The sequence below is a fragment of the Cetorhinus maximus genome, chromosome 3 (genome assembly GCF_964194155.1).
Source record: "Cetorhinus maximus chromosome 3, sCetMax3.hap1.1, whole genome shotgun sequence".
NCBI classification, from domain to species: domain Eukaryota; kingdom Metazoa; phylum Chordata; class Chondrichthyes; order Lamniformes; family Cetorhinidae; genus Cetorhinus; species Cetorhinus maximus.
In genome coordinates this window covers 71121446-71142289 of record NC_135881.1, presented here as the reverse complement: position 1 = coordinate 71142289, position 20844 = coordinate 71121446, and the positions used below count along the sequence as shown (strand labels likewise).

The window sequence follows — 20844 nt, the reverse complement described above, 5'->3', positions numbered from 1 at the left end:
AGCCCAAGCTCCAGCTGAGGCCAAACGAGTGTTTTAGAAAAGGATGACCATAACTACCTTGTTCATGTAATCTAGGCCTCTATTTATAAAGCCCAGGACCCCCTTTGTCTCATTAATTGCTTTCTCAGCCTGCTTTGCCACTTTCAATAATTTATGCATATTTACCGCAACCACCTCCTCCCAACCCCCCCAAACCCCGGCCATTTCCCCAGGTCCCCTTGCTCCTGCACACCTTGAAGAATTGTGCAATTTATTTTATATTGCCTCTCCTCGTTCTTCCTACTTAAATGTACATTAACTTCGCTGTGTTAAATTTCCTCTGCCACGTGTCTGCCCATTCTGCCAGCTTATGTCCTTTCACTATCCTCCTCATAGTTCACGATGCTTCCAAGTTTTGTCATCTGCAAATTTTGAAATTGTGTCCTGCACACCCAAGTCATCAATAATATACATCAGGAAAATAAGATGCCTGAATACCGACCCCTGGGAACCCCATTATATACCTTCCTCCAGCCCAAAAAACAACCATTCACAGCTACTTCTTTTGTTTTTTGCCGCTCAGCCAATTCTGTACACATGGCACCACTGTGCCTTCGCTCCACGGGTTTCAGCTTTGCTAACAAGCCTGTTGTGTAGCACTTTGCGCAGAGACCTTTTGGTAGTCCATGCACACCATATCATCCACAGTAACCTCATTAATCCTCTCTGTTACTTCATCAAAAAACTTAATCAAATTTGTTAAACACAATTTGCTTTTGACAAATCTGTGCTGTTTTTTCTTAATCAGTCTACAATTGTCTAAGTGACTGTTAACTTTGTCCCGGATTATCATTGATAAAAGTTTTCCCAACACCAAAGTTAAACTAGCTGGCCTGCAGTTGCTGAGTTTATCCTTACACCCTATTTTTGAACAATGATGTAACATTTTTAATTCTCCAGTCATCTGGCACTACTCCTGTGTCTAAGGAGGATTGGGAGATTATGACCAGTGCCTCTGGAATTTTCAGCTTTACGTCAGTATCCTTGCATGAATCTCATCCAGTCCAGCTGACTTATCAACTTAAAGGCCAGCCAGCCTTTCTAGTACCTCCTCTTTATCAATTTTTAGCCCATCCTGTGTTAGCTACCTCCTCTTTCACTACAACTTTGACAACATCTTCTTGCTTGGTAAAGGCAGATACAAAGTAGTCATTTAGTAGCTCAGCTGTGCCTTTTGTCTCCATTTGTAAATCCCCCTTTCAGTCTCTTATTGGGCCTACTCCTTTTACCATCCTTTTACGATTTATAACCCATAGAAACCTTTTGATTTCTCAGTTATGTTGGCTGTCAGTCTCTTCGCTGGTTTTATTTTTTTCTACAGCCAAATTATCTCCTCTTTAAGGCAGCCCATTGTTCAATTACAACTTTTCCTGCCAATCTTTGATTCCAATTTACCTAGGCCAGATCTGTTCCCACCGCATTGAAATTGGCCCTCCCCCAGTTAATTATTTTTACTCTGGATTACTCTTTTCCAAAGCCAATCTAAACCTTATGATACTTTGATCAATGTCCCTTACCTATTTTCCTACTGACACTTGATCCACTTGTTCCATCTCATTCCCTAGAACAAAATCTAGCAAAGCCTCCTTTCTCATTGGACTAGAAACATATTGAAAGAAAAAATTCTCCTGAACACATTAGTGAGCCTTCCTCACTCTGCCCTTTACACGAGAACGATCCCAGCCTACATTAAGAAAATTGAAGTCCGTCAATATAACTATTCTATATTTTTTGCACCTCTCTGCAATTTCCTTGCATATTTGTTCCTCCATATCTTTCCCAATCGTTGAAGGGCTGTAAAATACACTCAGTAGTCTATGTCTCATCCGATGAAAGGTCATCTCGATCTGAAGTGTTATCTTTGCCTCTCTCCACAGGTGCTGCCTGATCTGCTGAGTATTTGCAGCATTTTTTTTTGTATCTAGGAATATTTCGTACACAATCCTGTCTGTTTCTGAGACAGGTCTCAGTTATCAACACAAACGTTATACTGCCACGCGAAGCTTGCAGCTCAGATAGCCTGACCTTGTTTTCTACTTTTGGAGATGGTATTTCCTTGCCACTTGTCAGTCCAAGCCTGGATATGTCCAGATCCTGCTATGCTGGTTTGGTTTGAACACTATATAATCATCAGCGAATAATCCCATTGCTTATCTTATGATGAATGAAGACACTGAGGAAGCAGTTGAGGATCACTGGACAGACCTTGCTACCGTCAAGCACTTATGCTGCAATGTCCTCAACCTGTGATGATTGGCCTCCGTGACCATCTTATTTTGTATGAATTACGTCACTGGAAGGTTTACCATCGACTTCAGTTTTGCTAGGCATCCTTGTTGCCATAATAAATCTACTGGTGCCTCCTTATTGAAGACAGTTCCTCTCCTATCTTCTCCGGCAGCAAGGCTGTAAAGAGATCAGGAGAAGCCTGGTTTTTGTGGAACTTGAACTGACCTTTGTCAAAAGAGTAATGGTGATTTGATGTCTTCACTGACTCCTTCCATAGCTTTTGGTGAATGAAAGGAGGTTGATAAGACGCTAACTGACCATGTTAGATTTGTCTTGCTTTTTGGTGGATGTCAATGCTGTCTCACTACTATAGCTTGGCAAAGGGAATGGCTAGTTCTGTTATATAAGTCTTCACCACTGCAGCTGAAAGTGTTACCAGGGCCACTTGCTTTGGCTGCATCCGAAACATAAATATACACAGATATGTGTTATTTGTATATTCTACACAGGCCACTGATTTATTTCTGCCTGTCAGGCGGGCTGGTCAGGAGTGGGTGCGGAGCCGATCGCCGCCTGCGATCAGCTGTGCGCCATTTTACATGGGTGGGCCAATAAACGCCCACCCAGCGTGACACATGACTGGTAGTGCTCAGCACCTTCAGTGCGGGCGGGGGGAGGAGGGAGAGTCCAGGCCTGCTCTCTTTCGCATGTGCGTGTGAAAGAGCGCAGAAATCTCCCTGAGGCATGAAGCTGCCTCAGGGAGATCAAGTTCATATTGAAATATTTAAATAAAGAAAGATAAAAATATTTAGTCATGTCCCCTAATGTGACAGTGTCACATGAGCTGGGGCATGTTTATGAACTGTGAAAAAAAAAATTATTAATTCAATGAAACCTTCAGGAAACCTCATCCCACTTGTGGATGAGGTTTCCTGAAAAACGTGAAGGCCGCTTGGGCTCTTTGCCTGTCCGCCAACCTTGAGGTTGGACGGGCAGCATTGATAATTACTGTAATTGGTTTTTCTAATGGCCTTAACAGGACTTTGACAGTTTGGTGGTCGCGCAGCCGCCTCAGGCGCGCCCTCGCTGAATGAAAGATCTGAATGACGCACGGCATGCAACCTGACGTCACTGTGCATCATTTTATGCGTCGGTGTGCCCTGCCCACCCCCACACGCTGACGTGAATATCCTTGCCATGGTTTTCAGAGAATAATGGAGTGTCGTACCAAAGAGCCAACAGAATACCATTTAACAAAAATAAAATCTGACCCATTTTCTCAGTATAAAATCAATGGATGAACATCTATTGCTATGAAAAACTGCATCCTCGACCTCACTCTGAGCAACCTCATGAGAAAGGCCTACTAATAGAAAATATAGTAATATACATACAAAGATATACGTACAGACTTACCAGCAAGGTCATTCAGTTAAAAAAAGACATGCATTTAAAAATCTAAATATACAGGAACGTGAGTTCCTTGTTAGTCAACGAAGCCCTCCTCTGGATCTGATCTGACCATTAAAGAAAATCATCTGTCAGCATAACCTCAATTTATATTGCATTAAATTGGAAATCGATCCGATTCACCTTTGAAAGCTTAAACTGAGATAGTATTTACTACACTAGATGGCAGTCTGTGCCATAGATGATATCAATATGCTAAAAACAGGTTACACTGACATTTACCATGCACCTTCCTTAACTTATAAGTGTGTCCTCAATCTCCTATTCACTTTTTTGTGCAGAAAATTCAGCTATGCCAATACAATTCACTTCAATGAAAAATGGTTACTTATTGTGCACAAACAAATCGGGAGTAAGGTGAGTGCTGTTAATTTGAGATTTAAAATACATAACTTACATTGCCTCAAGTACACATCAACAATGAAAATCAATAATGGGTTGTAACTTAGTTCGTTATTTTAATATTTTTGCATAATAATTGAAAAAAAAGGCAAAGCAAAATAGCAGCATGGGTAAGCCTAGAATCTGATTTCTATTTTGATGCTGTGCACCTACTGGATATTTATCTACATATTGATACTTATTTTTTTAACTATGAAATGGTACTTCACATCTGGCCAAATAGACTTCTTGCTTCAAAGGAATTAACTAAAAAAGTTAAAGATAGTATCAAACTTAAAGAAAAAGCATACAATTGTGCAAAGATGGGTGGCAGGTCAGAAGATTGGACAGAATATATTAAAAAACAGAGAATGACTAAAAGATTAATAAGGAGGGAAAAATTAGAGTACAAGAGAAATCTAGCTAAAAACATAAAGACAAACAGTAAGAGTTTCTATAGATATTCACTAGATTTGGGGAAGGTTCCATTAGATTGAAAAATAGCTAATGTAACTCCTTTATTCAAAAAGGGAAACAGAAAGCAGGAAACTATAGGCCAGTTAGCTTAACATCCGTCATAGGGAAGATGTTAGAAGCTATTGTTAAAGACATTATAACAGGGCACTTAGATAAATTCAAGGTAACCAGGCAGAGTCAACATGGCTTTGTGAAAGGGAATTTATGTTTAACCAATTTACTGGAGTTCTTTGAAGAAGTAACATGTGCTGTGGATAATGGGGAACTGGTGGATGTACTGTACTTAGATTTTCAGAAGGCATTTGATAAGGTGCCACATCAAAGGTTATTGTGGAAAATAAAAGCTCATGGTGTACGGGGTAACATATTGGAATGGATGGAAGATTAGCTAGCTAACATTAAACCGATAGTAGGCATAAATGTCTCATTTTCTGGTTGGCAGGGTGTGACGAGTCGTGTGCAACAGGGATCAGTGTTGGGGCCCCAGCTCTTTACAATTTATATAAATGAATTGGATGAAAGGGCCGATGGTATGGCTGCTAAATTTGCTGATGACACAAAGGTAGGTACAAAAGTAAGTCGTGAAGAGGACGTAAGGAGGCTACTGTCAGGAAGATATAATAATTTTCATGATTTTATTGGAATTTATTGTAAATTAGAGAAATAGCGGGGTCTGTATCTATGGGGGTGTGGTGTGTGCATGGGACTTAATTTAATTAAAGGCAGCTGGTCTGAAGGCTTTGATGTATCGGAAGATAAGCTAGATTTGAAATGTTAAGTAGGTAAACATGGGGGTAGTTTCAGAAAGTAATGTGCATTTTTAAATAAGCCAGACTAGCTTGAATTCAAAACGGTGTAAAATGTTTCACCTAGTTAAGAAACAGTATGTTTATTTTTCTCCACAGATTACTGGTAAAATTAGTACTTTGATGGATTTTATTATTGAGAGGTAAAGTCCAAAGACATAGTGAAACAATGGGAATTTGCATTCAAAGGGGAAAATATGTATAAAGGAGTGAAGGCTGCGTGTAAGGGCAGGCAATCTAAGATCTAACACCAGTGTGAAAAGCCTCCAGCATCTAAGCCTCAAGCTACTGTCTACAAGGAATTGTAACTGAGAAAAACTTACTTGGAATTCAACTGTTTAGGGTATTGCATGTTACTTTGCCTGAGTCTTTTAACATCTATGTGTCTCAATGTTGCCTTAACGGAGGTGTAACTGGGGTTTAGATTAATTAGGGGAACTTAGAAATTATCATAATAGTAATTTGTAGATCTATGTATGTGCTTAAAATCATTTCTTCTATTAATAAAGGTTTAATTTAGTTTTGTAAGAAACCTAGAAGACTTGGTGGCCTTTTTACCAAATTCAAAGCCCGCATCTCAAAATAAGTACAAATTGCAACAGTTGTGGCAGCTGCTTCAAGTTTCCCTCTGAGATTTGGGCAGCTTGGCATTTACCATCTGCCTGCCATAACAAAAGGATATGGATAGGTTAGGCGAGTGGGCAAAGGTCTGGCCAAAGGAGTATAACATAAGAAAATGTGAGGTTGTCCATTTTGGCAGGACAAATAAAGAAGAGGCATGTTATCTAAATGGTGAGACAGAGCAGGGCTCTGAGATGCGGTGGGATCTGGGTGTCTTAGTGCATGAATCACAAAAGGTTAGTATTCACTATTTCAAAATAAGTAGTCACCCATTTAGGACAGATGAGGAAAATATTTCTCTCTCAGAGGGTTGGGAGACTTTGGAATTCTCTTCCTCAAAAGGTGGTTGAGGCAGAGTCTTTGAGTATCTTTGAGGCAGGGGTAGATAGATTCTTGATAAGCAAGGGAATGAAAGGTTATTGGGGGTAGGCAGGAATATGAGGTTAAAATCAGATCAGCCATGATCTTATTGAATGGTGGAGCTGGCTTGAGGGGCTGAGTGGTCTATTCCTGCTCCTAATTAGTATGTTATGTTTGTATAATAAAACTTAGGGGAAACAACAGGTTAAAAAAAAGTCACAGATGTCCGAACCTAAAAAAAATCTGGTAAAAATCTGACTGTTCCACAATCAGGTGCCTCATGTCCTAAAATGCTTCACAGCCAATGAAATACTCATTGTTATGTGGGAAACATGGCATTTTATGTACGTACAGCGAAGTTCCACAAACAGAAATGTGATAATGACTAGATAATCCCTTTGTACATGCTCGTTCAGGAATAAATATTAATCAGGACAACTGAGAGAACTCCTCTGGTCTTCTTCAGAACAGTGCCAATGGATCTTTACATTTACTTGAGGGAGTGTATGATGTCTCCATTACGTCTTATTCGAAAGATAGCATCTCCAACTGTGCAGCATTCTCAGTACTGCACTGGAGTATCTGCCTAGATTTTGTGCTCAAGTTCTTCGAGTGGGGCTTGAACCCACAGCCTTCTGACTCTATGTGAGAATGCTACCACTGAGTCACAAATGACACTACAGAATATTAATTTTGCCTCAATATAGGTTTCTAAATATTTCCTGCTGTTTCAAAATTATTAGTCCTTCATTAGCTTGCCAGGTTTTTTTTGTGTTCTCCAACAGTCATGCAATGACAATGATTATCTCACATCCAAGATGCAAAGCAAAATAACAGCATCATACCTACTAATGACTGAATAAGTCCCCATGGTATTTTGCAGGTAAAAACAAAAACATAATTTGAATTGGGTGTGGTGGTCCAGTCGTTCAATTATTTTAGCAATTGATGGGAGTGCAGCCGACTGAGTGAAGACTTGGAGTTTGGTGAGAGGGGAGTTTTAAGTGTTAATTTTGTTCTTAAATTTTGCTCTTAAAATCTAATCTAGTCGGTAATTAGTAGTAACTGGAAAGTACTGAGTAAGCACGCTAAGTTCTTTCTTGAAGTTTAGACAGGGTAAACTCACTCTCAGCTGTAGGAGCTGAGTAGTTAATTAGTTAACTGGTTGAATCTGGTTACTCTAGCCTCAGTTGAGTTTACTATAAATTCAGGGTTCTTTAGTGCAGCCTTTGCAAATGGAAAACTTGGAGTTTGGTGAGAGGGGAAGTTCGGAGAAAGAGTTGTTCGTTTCCTCTTTCTATTGTTCTTACTCCATAGAAATTGGTTCTTGCTCTACAGGGAAAGGAGGTGGCTGTTTGCTGAGTGCCTGGTAAGTGGGTAAGTTCTATTCTATCCCTAAGGTTTAAAATAGTATACTATTTGGTGGTAAACCTAATCAAATATATAAGAAAGCAACATTAAATAATTGACTAATATAATTAAGTAATTATTTAAAACACATTAAGGATTGCAGGACAGGTGATGTGTCAAGGCCGCAGCTTGTGGGAGCTCCTGGATAACATTGCGATCCAGGGCAAACACGTCTGCAGGACGTGTTTGCAGCTTGAGGAACTTTGGCTCAGTTTCATTGAACTGGAGGCTGAGCTGCAGACTCTGCGACACATCAGAGGGGGAGAAAGTTGGCTAGGTGCTTTATACCAGGAGGCAGTCACACCACTTAGGATAGACTTAGGTCTTCTGATTTGGCCAGTGACTGCGAGTGAGGCAGGTAAGGGGACCCAGAGGGCAGGAGTGCAGGAGTATGAGCTTCTGCAATTCTCCAACAGGTTTGTGGTTCTCTCAGCTTGTTTGGATGAAATTGGGGGCTGCAGGGTGGATGACAAAACTGACCATGGCACTGTGGGACAGGAAGCCATCCAAGCTGGGGGAGCAAAAAGGAATGTAGTGGTAGTAGGAGAGAGTATAGTAAGGGGGATTGACACGGTTCTCTGTAGCAAAGAGCGAGAGTCCAGGTGGCTTTTTTGCCTGCCCGGTGCCAGGGTTTGGTACATCGGCTCAGGGCTGGAGAGGAACTTGCAGTGAGAGAGGGAGGATCCAGTGGTCGTGGTCCATGTAGGTACCAATGACATAGGGAGGATGAGGAAGGAGGCTCTGCATAGTCAGTATGATGAGATAGGCACCAAATTAAGAAGCAGATACTCAAAGGTAATAATTTCTGGATAATGACCTCAGCCACATGCAAATTGGCATAGGACGAATAAGATTAGAGAAATGAATGCATGGCTCAAAGACTAGTGTGGGAGAAGTGGGTTCTGGTTTATGGGGCATAGGCACCAGTATTGAGGAAAGTGGGATTTGTACCGTTGAGATGGTCTACACCTGAACTATGCTGAGGCTGGTGTCCTCGCGAGCCACATAACTAGGGAAGCACAGAGGGTATTAAACTTAATAGTAGGGGCAAGAGATCAAATTTGGGAAGATGTGGTAAAGCAAAGAGTAGAGACAAGGCAAGATAGGCAGGTATCAATATGGTAAATGATAAACAGACTGACAGGAAGAGACAGAGTGTACAATTTTAAGAATAAATCAGCAGATAAGGCCAGGCACTACAAAAATAATAAAAAGACAAAAATAAAAGCTGTGCATCTAAACTCACGTAGCATTCGAAACAAAGCAGATGAAATGATAGAGCAAATAGAAATAAATAAGTACGATCTGATAGCCATTACAGAGACATGGCTACAGGATGACATAGATTGGGACATGGATATTGAAGGCTACATGATATTTAGGAAGGACAGGAAGTTAGGAAAAGGTGGAAGGGTGGCTCTGTTGATTAATTATGGTATTAGCGCATTAGAGAGGGATGACCCGAGTTCAGGAAACCAGGATGTAGAAGTGGTTTGGGTTGAGATGAGGAATGATAAAGGCAAGAAGTCGCTTGTGGGAGTGGTATACAGGCCCTCTAATTATAACTACACAGTAGGATAGAGTATAAAAGAGACAATGGGAGCTTGCCAGAAAGGTACAGCAATAATCATGGGGGATTTTAATCTACATATGGACTGGGAAAATTAGTTGGGCAAAGGTAGCATAGATGAGGAGTTCATAGAATGTTTTCAGGATAGTTTCTTAGGTCAGCACGTTCTGGAACCAACAAGACAGCAGGCTATAATAGACCTCGTCTCGAGCAACAAGATAGGATTAATTGATAACCTCCTAGTGAAGGCACCCCTAGGTAGCAGCGACCATAATATGATTGAACTTTACATTTATTTTGAGGAAGAAACGAGTACGTCCAAGATTAGTATTTTAAACTTAAATAAGGGCAATTATGAGGGCATGAAAACAGAACTCGCTAAAGTGAACCAGCAAATGAGGTTAAGGTCAATAAAAGTAGTGACAGATATTTCAGGGGATATTTCAGAATACACAGAATATATACATTCTAAAGAGAAAGAAAAATTCCAAGGGGAGGGTCCATCATCTGTGATTAACTAAAAAAGTTAAATACAGTATCAAACTTAAAGAAAAAGCATATTACTATGCAAAGACCAGTGGCAGGTCAGAAGATTGGAAGGAACATAAAGAACAACAAAGAATGACAAAAAGATTAATAAGGAGGGAAAAATTAGAGTATGAGAGAAAGCTAGCTAGTAATATAAAGGTGGATAGTAAGAATTTTTATAGATATTTAAATAAGAAAAGAGTTAACAAAGTGACCGTTGGTCCTATAGAGAGTGCATCTGCGGAATTGATAATGGAAAGTAGGGAGATGGTGGATGAATTAAACAGGTATTATGCTTCGGTCTTCACTATAGAGGACGAGTAACATCCTGGAAATAACTGTAAATCAGGAAATGGAAGGCAGGGAGGAACTCGGGAAAATTACAATCGCCAGGGAAGTGGTATTGAGCAAATTGTTGGGGCTGCAGGCTGACAAATCCCTAGGTCCAGATGGGCTTCACCCAAACGTCTTGAAAGAAGTGGCTAGTGAGATAGTTGATGCACTGGTTTTAATATTCCAAAATTCCCTAGATTTGGGGAAGGTTCCATTAGGTTGGAAAATAACTAATGTAACTCCTTTATTCAAAAAGGGAGGGAGACAGAAAACCAGAAACTATAGGCCAGTTAGCCTAACATCTATCAATGGGAAAATTTTAGAAGCTATTGTTAAAGATGTTATGGCAGGGCACGTGGAAAAATTCAAGGCAATCAGGTAGAGTCAAAGGGAAATTGTAAAAGGGAAATCATGCTTAACCAATTTATTGGAGTTCTTTGAAGGAGTCACATGTGCTTTGGATAAAGGGGAACCGGTGGATGTACTGGATTAGATTTCCAGAGGGCATTTGATAAAGTGTCACATCAAAGTTTAGGGCAGAAAATAAAAGCTCCTGGTGTAGGGGGTAACATATTGGCATGGATAGAAGTTGGTTAGGTAAGAGAGAGAAGCAGAAAGTTGGCATAAATGGGTCTTTTTCTGGTTGGCAGGATGTGATGAGTGGTGTGCCACAGGGGTCAGTGCTGGGGCCTCATTTTTTTGTAATTTATATAAATGAGTTGGATGAAGGGACCAAAGGAATGATGGCTAAATTTGCTGAGGACACAAAGATAGATAGGAAAGTAAATTGTGAAGAGAATATAAGGAAGCGACAAAGTGACATGGCTAGGTTAAGCGAGTGGGCAAAGACCTGGCAAATGAGGTATAATGTGGGCAAATGTGAAATTGCTCATTTTGGCAGGAAGAATAAAAAAGCTTATTATCTAAATGGTGGGAGATTGCAGAGCTGAGAGATTCTGAGGGATTTGGGTGTTCTAGTGCATGAATCACAAAGGAAAACTAATAGAATGTTATCATTCATTGAGAGGGGAATTGATTACAAAAATAGGGAGGTCACATTTCAGTTGTAAAGGGCATTGGTGAGACAACATCTGGAGTATTGTGTACAGTACTGGTCTCCTTATTTAAAGAAAGATGTAAATGCTTTAGAAGCAGTTCAGAGAAGGTTTACTAGACTAATACCAGGAATATCTTATGAGGAAAAGCTGGACAGGTTAGGCTTGAATCCACTGGATTTAGAAGAGTAAGAGGCAACTTAATTGAAACCTTTAAGATCCTGAAGAGTCTTGACACGTTGATGTGGAGAGGATGTTTCCCTTTGTGGGAGAATCTAGAACTAGGGACCATTGTTTTAAAATAAGGGGTTGCTCATTTAAGACAGAGATGAGGAGAAATTTTTTCTCTCGGAGTTGAGAGTCTTTGGAATTCTCTTCCTCAAAAGGCGGTGGAAGCAGAGTCCTTGAATGTTTTTAAGGCAGAGCTAGATAGATTCTTGATTAACAAGGAGGTGAAAGGTTATCCAGGGCAGGCAGGAATGTGGGCTTGAGGTTACATTCAGGTCAGCCATGGTTTTATTGAATGGCAGAGCAGGCTCGAGGGGCCGGGTGGCCTACTCCTGCTGCTAATTTTTATGTTCGTATGACTCTGAATCAGTAGGCTTTGAGATTCGAGTTGCAGATTGCATATTGCTTGAATTTGCTTTCATTAGTTGACTGAATGCAAATGTTTTCAAAAAAGTAATTTGTGCAACACTAGAAGCTAAGAATTTTCTCTCATTCAAAATAACATTGGAGATGTGTTCATTCTCCTTAACACAACCTCTTGGTCCTAAAACTACTGCACCCAAGACTATCCTTCTCCTGTGCTTGGAAGAAATATGCAGTATACGAATCAGTAAGAATGACAGAAAGAGGAAAAAAAAATCCAAAAACATTTTAAGAATCTCGAGTACTTAGGTCCATGAGAGGGTCATTTAAAGCCTAATATCAAAATCTTCATAACTTTGATAAAAAAATAACATGCTTATGATGGGTAGCAGTTAATTATACAGATATGTCATATCATAAAAATAAATAGGATGGCCAGCAAATTACTGAAAGCAAACATCTTAAATACCAACACCTTGCTTGCATTTTATGATTCATTTGCAGATTTAATTTTGCACATACGTTCTAGTCACATCTTGTTGAATCATTGCCCGAAGTTCTTTATCCTGAAAAAACTTGTTCCAAAGACTCTATATAAAAAACAACATTGGACAATAAACATTTGTCGAAAGAAACACGAAACAATTGCTTTATTAGGTAACATCATTGCTTTATACAGTTTTTTAACTGCTGTTTGTTCACATCCTTAGGATTACGTGCCTTACTGCAGGCTTGAAACTCATGACACAAACAAGGATTTTCCAAGCGAAGATAACATGACATTACATTGTACAGGGATACAATATGTGTTCTGCTAAAATATTACTCAAGCGCATTAAGCAACAAGTATAGTGTTGAATTATTTTTGAAAAGAGGTATGACAAAGCTATATCAATGCAGGAAAATAATGTTTAACTTCAAGTAAAAGCATCATGTAAAATGACAAAAGGCTTTAAAATTCACTTTACATTCTAAGATTTTGTTTATTCTACTTTAGCTCTAATGTATTGTGCAGTCATTATTTGTTTTGCAGAAAAATGCCACCAAAAGCAAAACTGTTGGGGATGAATTAAAAGACAGCATGCATTTTACTGTAAAATGAGCTGCAGCCGGCATCTAATGTGTAAAAGAACTGTCATACAAAATGTAAGTTAAAATGACGTTATTAACACAGAGCCGTGCCTGCTAAACGTGCATATCAGGAATTTGGGTGTGGAAGTTCAATTATAATTGTAAAGGATGGAAAACCTGTTGACCTGTGCCCAAAGTCTTCACATACACTTCTGGTGCAACTTCATGACTGCGCAAAGTTCATTAAATTTACCCACTAATTTGCACCAGAACCACAAATGTAAATAAGAACCTAAGACTGAAGGAAAAAAAAAACTTTGGTACTAGCTGGCTACATAAACTTGCTTAATAAATATTTCCAAGTCAACAAGTGGTGCAAGGAATGACAAAGAGGGGATATAAATGATGCAGTAAGATTTAACATGTGGAAAATATCCTTCTTGCACAGCTCCTTAGATAATTCCACTGTAATTACGTTAAACCACAAGAAATTGCAATGAATTTTATGTCAAAGTAATATCCTCATGGGGGTACAAAATTAACTGCATAAAAGCTTATTTTTCACAGAGTTGTCAACATCTTGAATAACAAGCAGATTCGCTTGGTCAAGCAGGCAGGTTTTAAGGAGTGATTAAGGAAGAGAGATGTAAAGGTTTAGGCAGGACCGATGCATATGACGGCATTGCTGCCAATGATGGAGCAATGAAAATTTGGATTGTTTAAGTGAGCAGAAATACAGCACATGGGCGAACAGGACTTGGCGCAGCCAGGACATGAACAGCAGAGTTTTGGATGAGCTCAAGTTTACGGAATGATGGAAGGTAAGAGGTTGGCCAGGAGACCACTTAATAGTCAAGTCTGTAGGGAGAAAGTCATAGATGAGGGTTTCAGCAGAAGATGAGCTGAGGCAAGATGGAGATGGGCAACATTAAAGAGGTAGATGAGGCACTCTTGACAGAGAGAATATGGGGGTCGAGAGTTCAGCTTGGAGTCTTTGTGTAAAATATATGGGTAGCAATTAATTATCCAGATATATCATCTCACAAAACTAGCTGTCAACAGTCTGGTTCAGCCTCAGACAATGGCCAGGGAGTGGGATGGAACTGGTGGCTAGTTGGTATATCGTAAACTTTTAGAACTTAATAACGTATGGCATCTGAAATCCAACTTAAACAGCTGACTTTAGTCATTTGGTAGTACAGAGCTTGAGTATTGCTGAAAAAAGAGACACGTCTAAACTTTTCATCTTGCACTCATCAGGATACCTTGCAAGAATACATGACTGTCAGTCACCATCACTGGTGCATTCTCCATGGCAATACCACTTGCCAACCAATCAGCACTCTCTTCAGAGTATAAATTGTTGTTTTCCCCTTATTCTTGCGAGGTGTCCTGATGAGTGCAAGGCGAAAAGCTTAGACATGTCTCTCTCAGCAGCTGGCTTTAGTATGTGTTTTTCTATTGTAATAGGAATGGCGCAGGTTATTTCACACAAATGACATTGGTTGGATATTTTAGCTGAAAGTTCCATTTAATTTGCTTTTGCTAAATAGATGTAGATATTATGGGATAACCAGCCAATTTCAAGAGACTAAATGACGAATGCAAATCTGATTGTACTCACCCCCTCATCCTGTGAAAGTGGATTGTTGACAACCAGATCTTGCTGTCCAGCAGCTTTCCGAGGATTTGTGATATGCTATGGTTAGACAAGACTGCTGTTGGTACTTGATTTTTTTTTTCAAAATAATTAGATATAGGGTTGATGGAAAAAATACAGAAAATACTTACAATTTCTTTGATCTGCTCATAGTGAGATCTTAATTCTGCTATCTTATTAAGCCACTGCTTTTTGTTCTCAGGGAGGACATCCAAGAACAGCTGCAAGGACACAAAATAAACAGAAAATACAGTTTGCTATGGTTGAGCAGACACAAAATATTATAAATATCTACAAAGGAGCAATAAGCCTGATAGCATTAAAGATTCTTTACATCTGGAAACAAAAATGGATGACACAAACATTAGGAAATAGACAGGATGAGCATATAATTTAGTCTATAGAAAAATACTGTTTTAGTCAAGGTTTTTATTATTAATAAATTAAAAAATGTTTTCCCAAATTGTGGTTCCGGACACAACTCTACTTATTTATCAGCACAAGCATATTTGAATGAATTGCATTCTTTCATCTACTTTTCATACAAGCATGAAATGTGCTACATTAAACTAGAAGAATAAAGAGCTGAAATTCCAGTACTGCCAGGAGTGGTACAACAGGAGCATCAACTCTACACACCAGTCAGAATCTTGGAACGAAACTGTCTGCACTAACGGGGTGACATAGGTTGGTCAGGTCACAGAATTCAGGTAGATTTTTCTTCTAAGTCACCACTGAACCAATGTTCATAGACCTAGAGTCCGATGCCAAGTCAGCCCTCTGGGTCGGACTACCAGTTGCAATGGCCCGCTTATGCACCCACATTTGACTATGAACAGCAACTATAATCACTCCTTGCAGATGCCACTGGCCCTAATGGGGGCATATCTAGCCAAACTACTGTTAAGGGGAATTAAATTTAATGCGAGAGAAGAAGTGCCTGTCTCCTTTGGCTACAATTTGCTGCTCTGGTTTGTTAATGGGGCAGAAACTCAACGTATCTGGGTTCCACCATTAATTATGTTACCTCCACTAATCTTCTTTCCAAATTCTGCCCCAAGATGGAGTTGAGTTTCCAAATTCAGGTGTTTAAAACTGATGTGTGGGATGCAATCGAAGTTTATTTCGCAATACTACTTATAGGTCTGCACCATGTGTCATGAACATAACGTTTATAAGGTTATGATGTTTTGAGGCTGTCTCTTTAAGATAAAATGTAGTAGTGATGGGAGTCATATTGTGATATGCTCCAAATTGTGCCCAACAAGCCTGGGTGACTTAGGAGCTATGGAGGAAAGGGGGCTCAGGTTGACTTACTAGGAAGGAGGTGCAAGGTGTTCACAGCTGCAGGCAAAGGCAAGAGCAGCTGTAATGACTGTGGTGGATTGTTAGTTTCAAAGTTTCACAGGGAGGCATTAGGAATGCCAGGCCTTATAAACTGTTATACTTTAAACTATTTGTTTAATTCCAAGATCAAATGGAGTTGGGGGTCTAGAGAAAGCTATTTAGCATTTCTACCTGGATATAAGGCCCATATGATGGGCATTGGGAAGGAAAAAGTCAATAGAGAGCCACTGTAGTATCGAGTTGCAGGTTTCCTAAGATATCACTGAAGTTCACAGACACAAATCAGTCTGTAAGAATCCCAGAGAGAGGGAGAGCAAGCAGACAGAGACAGCCAGTCCTCTGCTAAAGCAGAGAAAATGCTGACTCTGTTGGTCACCACATAAAACTCGGGCTGGAGCTCGTGCTCAGATTGAAAAGAACAAGTTTGAGAGGATTTAAATGAGGCTAGAATATTTGCCTAGCTTGGGCTAGAGGGAGGAATCTCCAGTATAACCCTCACAGCTAAAGTCAGTTATGGAATTAGAAGTTACCTGGCAGGGAAGAGAAAAAGGACGCAAGCCATCAGGAGCTGTGAATAACTTTGAACTGATTTCTGGAGAACAAGTGTCCACTTGAGGGACAGCATAACATATAACCGTAGCACGAGATTTTCAGTCACGTTAAAAGCTAAATGGGCAATTTCTTGTTTGCAGCTTAGAGTGTAGTAAATGGATAAAGTTGTTTTTAATTTGTTTGTTGCAGTAAAAGTCTTAAAACTTGAAATCTTGGATGATCCTTTTGGTTGGTCACTGGAAATTCAAATTATTTTTTTTTTAAAAAGTGATCAGTCTCTCCGAGGATGAAATATGGAATTTTAGATAGCTGCCAGAATTCAATATCTTGCAGTTGAAAAGATGTCTTAAAGCAAGATTGAAGCTTGAGGAATTAATGGCTCCACAAGATTAAATTACTATCTAACATTTCATAGTGTTTTTTTTATTTCACAAAATATATTACATGTTTTTTACATTATGCAGTTTAAAGGTAGAAATGGTATAGTGTACGTGAGGGGTAATGATAGTGTTGGCTTAGGAACTGTAAACAATTGGTACCACAACATTAACTCTATAGGTTACTTACAGTGGAAATTTATGTTACGCACAATGTAATTTCTCACCAAGTGGAGTTATACCTTCAAAGATCGGATCATAACTGAACAAGTATGGTTAACTAATCGTTATTATACCCTGGACAATTTTGTTGGCAACAGCTAGATTATCAGATTTAACTGAGGTTAGTCATTCAGAATTGCAAATCTGCTACCTAAAGTTTTGGTATTAAAATGTTCTAGTCCTCAAAATACTATATGTTAATAATGTTGCGGTTCACTAAAATCATTTCCTAACCCCATTTATTTTGCTCCTGGTTATCACAATAATAAATGATCACAAGAGATGATTGTGCCACAGGTTGTAGGTAGGCGAACTTTATTATAAAATGAAAACCCAAATTTCCAATCATTTTGCAGTATTTGTGTTCGAAAACAGATCAAATTTACTTATATTCTAGCCATAATTCTAGTTAACTTTATTTTGGATTAAAGGAAATGAAACAATATTAGTTATATTGAAATATATTTTCGTGGAGGAGAAGGCGGGGACAGTTCATTGCTAAATAGTACTTTTTTTATTCATTCATTGGATGTGGTTGTCGCTGACCAGGCCAGCATTTGTTGCCCATCCCTAATTGCCCTTGAGAAGGTGATGATGAGCTGCCTTCTTAAACCACTGCAGTCCATGTGTTGTAGGTACACCCACAGTTCTGTTAGGAAGGGAATTCCACGATTTTGACCAAGCAATGGTGAAGGAACATCGATATCCACTCACATTTGGTACATCATGATTATTTTTCAGATTAAAGTAGTACAAGGTAGTAAAATGCCAATTGATTGGCTGATTCTGCAAAACTATTTGGCTCCCATTGTACCACTTTAGCAATCTGGGTGCATATAAAAATTGGACAGTTGTTTAAAAGTTGAACTTGCATTGTTCTCCAAAGTCAGGAAAGATCCATGCAGGCTAGAATTGCGAACATGACTGCATGGATGGGTTGAGGGGCAAAAGTACAATATAGATATAATGTCAAACAGTGTAACTGGAAGCAATTTAACTTTTGCCGCTGGTAACACTTGGTAACATGCAAGTTGTCTCATTTAAAACACAGCATTGCCCTAAAAGCAGGGCTACCTCTGAAAGCAATGCTACCATGTGAAACAAAAAAAGATGTGATGCAGTCACAGGAACAATATTTTGGATTTAAGAGTAATAAGATTTTCATATACATGACATACTTCATATGAAACATTCAATTTGAGAGGATACATGACAAAGTACAAATATTTCTCCCAAATCAATGGGCCTGATTTTAACTCCGTATAAACGAATGGAATTTGAAGGAGTTAAAATCAGGCCCATTGTACTAGGTCTTGCACAATAATCAATAAAGGTTTCTCACATAAAAAAAATTGTTACCTTCCAACAAACACTGCGGAATCTGCTGCTTCTCAGCTGCCCATTAATCCCCTTCAGTCTTATTCTTGCAAAATAATTACTATGTCCAAATAGGTCTTCCCATTCTTTGCTAATAATTGAAAAATAAAATATCTGCATAAAATTGCACTTCTAATTCAATATTTTTCATAGCTCTGGCAGAATTCAAGTCAGCATTCATTAAAAAATGTATTGATATGTTTGCATAGCCTTTAATTGTGCAATTTTAAACCAGGTAAGCACACAATGCTAATTTTTTAAACCAGTGAGGTTTTTCTTATTAGCAGTATTTTAGGGTTGAGTAAGAATCCTATGCTCTTAATCTTAGTAATAGATTTCCCCCGCATAGAAAAATCACACCTCAGTAATTTTAGAAACATTTGATTATGTTATACATGGTATACAAAGATAATCTTCACTTCACAAAGGGAAGATAAGTCATTGCTACATATGAACACAGAAACAAGGAGGAGTAGGTCATTCAGCCTCTCGTGCTTGCTCCACCATTTATAGTAACCTGAAATTTGTATCCCATCTATCCTCAATAATCTATCACCTCCTTGCATACCAAGAATCTATCCACTTCTGCCTTAAAAATATTCAAAGACCTTGCTTCCGCTGCCTTTTCAGGAAGAGAGTTCCAAAGACTCACGAGCCTCTGAGTGAAAACATTTTGCCTCATCTGTTTTAAATGGGTGATCTCTTATTTTTAAACATTTTTAAAATCTAGTTCTAGATGCCTCCACAAGAGGAAACATCCTCTCCACATCCACCCTGTCAAGACTCCTCAGGATCTTATATGTTTCAATCAAGCACAGATGATGTACTGACCACATTGGAGCGAAACAAGCAAGGACAGTCCTGTGGAGGAAAGGCAATGTAGAAGGATTGGAGTTGTTGACTGTATTGAATAGCAGATAGACTAAGGACAAGAAACAGCACCACAGTGAACTCTCAGGAGGATGTCAGTAGATCTGACCAGAGCATTGTGCGGAAATGTGACTGAAGTATTCAAAAGCAGATTTGCGTGAGAAGCTATTACAGTGCTAAAGATAGTAATATATTCAAGAAGTTGCAAGGAAAAGGAAATTAGAGCATTAATTGAAGATTTGGGGTTTTGAAGAAGGAAATAATAATGAAGATTTTGAACACTAGAGCAGTGACACTGAGAACTGAGGCAAGGAAAGTTAGCACGGGCTAGGGAGGAGGGTAAAAGCAAAATACTGTGGATGCTGGAAATCCGAAACAAAAACAGAAAAGCTGGAAAAACTCAGCAAGTCTAGCAGCAGCTATGGAGAGAGAAACAGAGTTAACGTTTCGAGTCCGTATGACTCTTCTTCAGAGGATGGAACAGGCTGCATAAAACATTATTGGCTGCTCACAATTGATGTTGGAGATTAGGGTGCAGTGGTGAGGAAGAGGTTTGGAGGAAGCAAAATGTTGTTGAGCAAATTAGTCTGGGATTACTTTTGCCTTTGAGGATAATCATGGAGCTATAGGAGAATTTGGATGTGGTGAGAGTGTTTGAGGAGGTCAAGCCAGAGTTAACGTTTCAAGTCGATGACCTAAGTTCTCCTGAAAGGTCATCGCTCTGAAACATTAACTCTGTTTCTCTCTCCACAGATGCTGCCTGACCTGCTGAGTATTTCCAGCATTTTCTGTTTTTATTTCTTTTGTGTGTAGGCTTGAGAATTGGAAGCAGTAGAAATCTGGAGCCAGCCCAGTGGACGTGAGTCTAGGTTTAAGGTCAAGACCCATTAAACTATTAACTCTGCAGTCGACTGATAAGTATCACTAGAGTGCAACAAAGCAAAATGTATTTCAAAAGTAGTGTGCACACATCAGTCTGAAAATATTTTATTACAGGATTACATATCATTCTAAATCCTATTTTCAGAATTCAAATTTAAAACTTATCCTACATACTCACTTGAAAAAATGCAAAGTAAGTCTCATTGTTTTAACTGTTGGTTACATGCCACAATAAATTATGGTACCTGCTGTGAACCCCTCGATAAACAACTTAAGTATGCCTCCAAGGCTTGGAAGCACTAGGGAACAAACACCTGTGCCTCATTAATATACAAGTGAATAAATTCTCCAATGGGAACAATTAGAAATTAATTGTCCCAAACCATTGACAGAGAACTGGACCAGTGGTAACCATTGAGATCCTGTAATGATCTAAAAAATAAACATATGCTGTAATGATTCATCACTCAGTCATGCACTTCAATCTTCTCAAAGCCCGGTTTAAAAACAATACTTTTTGGTAGCTTCAATTTCAATAAGGGGAAGAATGGGGGTTGAGCTGGCTAAGGTGCAATTTTTCCTGTAGCTCCATCTCAGGATGACACAGTATATATTT

The 20844-nt window shown here is 39.1% G+C and overlaps 1 protein-coding gene across 8 annotated transcripts in view; it reads right to left on the bottom strand.

Annotated features, from left to right (window-relative positions):
• The window catches only part of tbc1d5 (TBC1 domain family, member 5), a 551970-nt gene that overhangs the window by 261857 nt on the left and 269269 nt on the right, over positions 1 to 20844 (bottom strand). For all 8 annotated transcript variants that reach the window (XM_078538526.1, XM_078538531.1, XM_078538533.1 and 5 more), the window contains 4 exons: positions 18459 to 18567; positions 14733 to 14822; positions 14566 to 14640; positions 12393 to 12460 (listed from right to left, as the gene is read on the bottom strand). In XM_078538526.1, coding sequence (XP_078394652.1) covers positions 12393 to 12460; positions 14566 to 14640; positions 14733 to 14822; positions 18459 to 18567 — 342 coding nt within the window. The remainder of the gene's footprint in view (positions 1 to 12392; positions 12461 to 14565; positions 14641 to 14732; positions 14823 to 18458; positions 18568 to 20844) is intronic.